Source organism: Asparagus officinalis, chromosome 1, assembly GCF_001876935.1.
Source record: "Asparagus officinalis chromosome 1, Aspof.V1, whole genome shotgun sequence".
Lineage (NCBI taxonomy): Eukaryota > Viridiplantae > Streptophyta > Magnoliopsida > Asparagales > Asparagaceae > Asparagus > Asparagus officinalis.
In genome coordinates this window covers 77,275,118-77,278,751 of record NC_033794.1, presented here as the reverse complement: position 1 = coordinate 77,278,751, position 3,634 = coordinate 77,275,118, and the positions used below count along the sequence as shown (strand labels likewise).

The 3,634-nt window shown below is 36.2% G+C and overlaps 1 protein-coding gene across 1 annotated transcript; it reads left to right on the top strand.

Moving 5' to 3' along the window:
• On the top strand, positions 994-3,265 carry LOC109826385. Its single transcript, XM_020393421.1, has 3 exons — positions 994-1,255; positions 1,801-2,677; positions 2,768-3,265. Exons 2-3 carry the CDS (start codon positions 1,812-1,814, stop codon positions 2,901-2,903), a joined length of 1,002 nt encoding a protein of 333 aa, XP_020249010.1. The 5' UTR covers positions 994-1,255; positions 1,801-1,811; the 3' UTR covers positions 2,904-3,265.

Below are 3,634 nucleotides of genomic sequence, written 5' to 3'. Positions count from 1 at the left end.
TAAAATGAATATTCTTTTTGGTGTAAAATTTGGTGTAATGGTTGGAGATGAAATAGTGATTTTGTGTAAAAACTACACCAACTTGGTGTAAAAACTACACAATTTTGGGTTTTTGGGTTGGAGATGCTCTTAACTAGCTATAAAAAAAAAACAAAACCTTTAATGTTTTGTATTAAACTCCACAACTTTTTCAAAATACCACAAAAATTTGAGGGTTATCTGAAACTAGATTCAGAAAAATGCAATAATTTTAAAGACTAAGTGATAAACTTCTTCAAAGTTTTATGAGAGTTACCCTTTTATGAATATTTGCATTTTCTCAACTAGACGTTAGGATACTAGAGTAGAATAAAAGAAGACACATGCCAATAATCAATAATGCATTTGCTAATTACTCAAAAAGTTGTGTTAATTTCACATAAGCAGCATGAACCGCACATAATCATCACCATGGTATATCTCACATAACCCCTCCAATCTTTAGATGTCTCACCAAATCCCCCAAAACTTTAATCTTATCTCACCTAAGCTTCTTGCGTGTAATTTGAGGGGAAAAAAAATCTAAATTTTGTCATTTACAGGCAACACACACCCCCTCTTTTAAAATTTGATTTTTTTTTTCTTTCAAGGAAATTTAGTTATTTGTAAATTAAATGGAAGGGTTTCGATGAGAAGAAGTTGAAGTTCAATAGGATTTTGTGAGACTCTTGAAAGATTAGAGGGCTTAAGCGACATGGGTCCAGAGAGATAATGCGCAAAACCCCAAAGATTGGGAGGGTTTTTGTGAAATTAAAGTTACACCGCCTACGCGATGCCCCTGGTTCTCCTCGTGTCGGTTTTCCAGAGCCCGGTTTCCCTTATCTTTCATTAGTACTCACCAGCTATCTTTTATTATCCCAACAGTATCTAATCTTGTACGTATTAAGTATTCTCATTTTATTTTATATTATATTATTTTTCTTTTTGGATTTTTTTTTCTGACAATGAGGAGTATTTCAGAAGCCTCAATGCTGCTCTAATTTTGATGCATGTAGCCAAAAAAAGAACAGTGAAAAGAGAGAGAGAGAGGAGAGAGAAAGAGTACTGCATAAGCTTCACACAAACCTTTGTCAACCTATTTTTACTTCACCTGAGAGTCCACAGACTCTCCATCTGAGAGTTCCTCAGATTGATTCTCAGAGAGAGAGAGAGAGAGAGGGAGTGAGAGAGAGAGAGAGGAGAAGAAGAAGAGTAGCAACTTGGGAAAAGAAAAAAGGTCGGATTTTAATCCCCTTTTCTTCTTTTTCTCAATTTTAATGCATTTCATGACCTTTCCTCACTTGGGTTTTCTGGATTTGACCAAAATCAAAGGACCCATGAACTCGATCAATGGATTATTGTGTTGTTTTTTCTATTTTGATAAGCCTATCGGTTGAAGTTTTGATCTTTGTTTGCATGCAATGCCCCTTGGTTGATTGATGCTCTGGAGTACTTTCTCAGCAAATGGATTGAATGTTTTTCCTTCAAATTAAATGTTAACCATCTTCAGAGCTTGTAAAATTTTCTATTTATTGTAAATTATTGCATGATCGAAGCAATGCTTGACGAGTCTTTGTGATCTTTTTCTGACTCAAAATCATATTTTGATTAGCCCAATTGGTTTCAGCTTGCTTTGTTTCCATGCAATGATCCTTACCTGAGGGGGTTTCTTCAATTCTTTTTCTTCCAATCAATGCATATTTGTTGATTGATCAAGATCGTTTTTTCACTTGGATTTATTTGATAAACGTCAAAATATCATTATTTTTAAATTCTTTGCAGGATTTTATACAATGCTGAGGAAAAGGAGCAGGCCATTTCAGAAAGATTCATCCTTTTCCTGTGACAATGTTGTTCACAAAACAAGGGGTTCCCCATTCTTCACTGTTCCTGGCCTCTTTGTTGGCCTCAGCACAAAATCCATGGACTCTGATTCTGCAAAGAGCCCAACTTCTCCATTGGACTTCAAGTTCTTCTCCAATCTCAGTAGCTCCTTTTCAAAATCCCCGAGATCCCCGGGCTTCGAGGGGCAACCCAAGAGTTGGGACTGCAATAGAGTTGGTCTTGGCTTGGTTGATTCTTTTAAAGATGAGAAAACCTTAGCTTCTTCAGAGAGCAAAAGCATCCTCTTGGGTTCTCAAATGAGAATTCATATATCAAATAAAAAAACCCATTTGAGCTCTCTAAAAGATGATATAGTTCTAGCTACTTCTCCCAAATCCTTACCCAAAAACTATGGTAGCTCTTCACAAACTCCTATTGATTCCCCAAAGTTTGAAATTGGATGCATTGAGAATGAAGATTCTGGCCCTTCTTCTTTTCCTCGGTCTCGGATATTTTCATTCGGCTTGAAGAATACCCAATTGAGTTTATCGAATTCTTTGCCCATTCCTATTGTGGATAGCAATGGGTTTATGGGTTCCCTCTCTGCTAGCGAGATTGAGTTATCAGAGGACTACACTTGCATTATATCCCATGGGCCTAATCCAAAGACTACTCACATATTTGGAGATTGCATTCTCGATAATGATCTGATCCGTTCGTTAGATCATAAGAACATCAAGAATGTGGATGCAATTTTACCCTCTGATGATTTTTTGAGCTATTGTTTTTCTTGCAAGAAAAAATTAGAACAAGGGGAGGATATTTACATGTATAGGTTAGTCTTATAACAAAACCGCTTCCTTTGAGTTTGTTATTAAATCTTTTATGTTGGTCTTTATTGAATATTTTGCTAAATGCATTGCAGAGGAGAGAAAGCTTTTTGTAGCTGTAATTGCCGCGATCAAGAGATTTTGTCTGAAGAGGAGATGGGAAAGCCTGCTACTGACGATTCTTGTGAGTATCTGGGATCTTCATTTCATGAGGAAATATTCATCTCTTAATCCTATCACCATTAATCAACGATCAATGAGACTGAAGAGGTAAACAAATCGATCATCTGTTTAGTGAAAGTGCTGTCTATGTGAATCTTTAGCGGCCATGGATGATTCTTGTGTACATTTCATTTGTTTGCTGATTTGGTTTCAGCGATCATGATGAGATTGGTCCAAAGGGTTAATGGCCGAAAAATGCTTATTTTTCTTTCTTTTTGATGTTATGAGATTTGAATTTCGGATAAAAAGCATTGCTTTTAGTCATAATTTTGATCAGAGAGGGTTTTAGCCTTTGTACTGGCACCCAAATTTCCCCTTTTTCTTCTTGCAGACTTATCGTAAGTTCAATGAATATGATCTATATTTGGTAATACTCTGTGTTATATCTGGTTCAAATTATGCTTGGTTGTGTTGTATAAGAGAGAAGAGATGAAACTTCTCGTAGTGATCTCTCATATTGATTCATTGTTAGTTCATATTACCTCCAAGTCAGAGATTGTTAGTTTCATATCTCTTCGAACTTCATTGTCTCTTCAGTCTTCAGCCATTAGAACCTTGTAATAGAATCTGATGCTTGCATAATAGTGGAAGAAAGCGATCGTGGTATAAATTCTAAGTGCAATATGTATGGTGATGATTTAGCCCTTCCTCCCTTAGAATTCTTCACCTCATCTCACCATTGCTGAAGTTTGAAGCAGCTTTAGGAGGTTGCGAAAAATTCTTACGGTGACATATCGTGT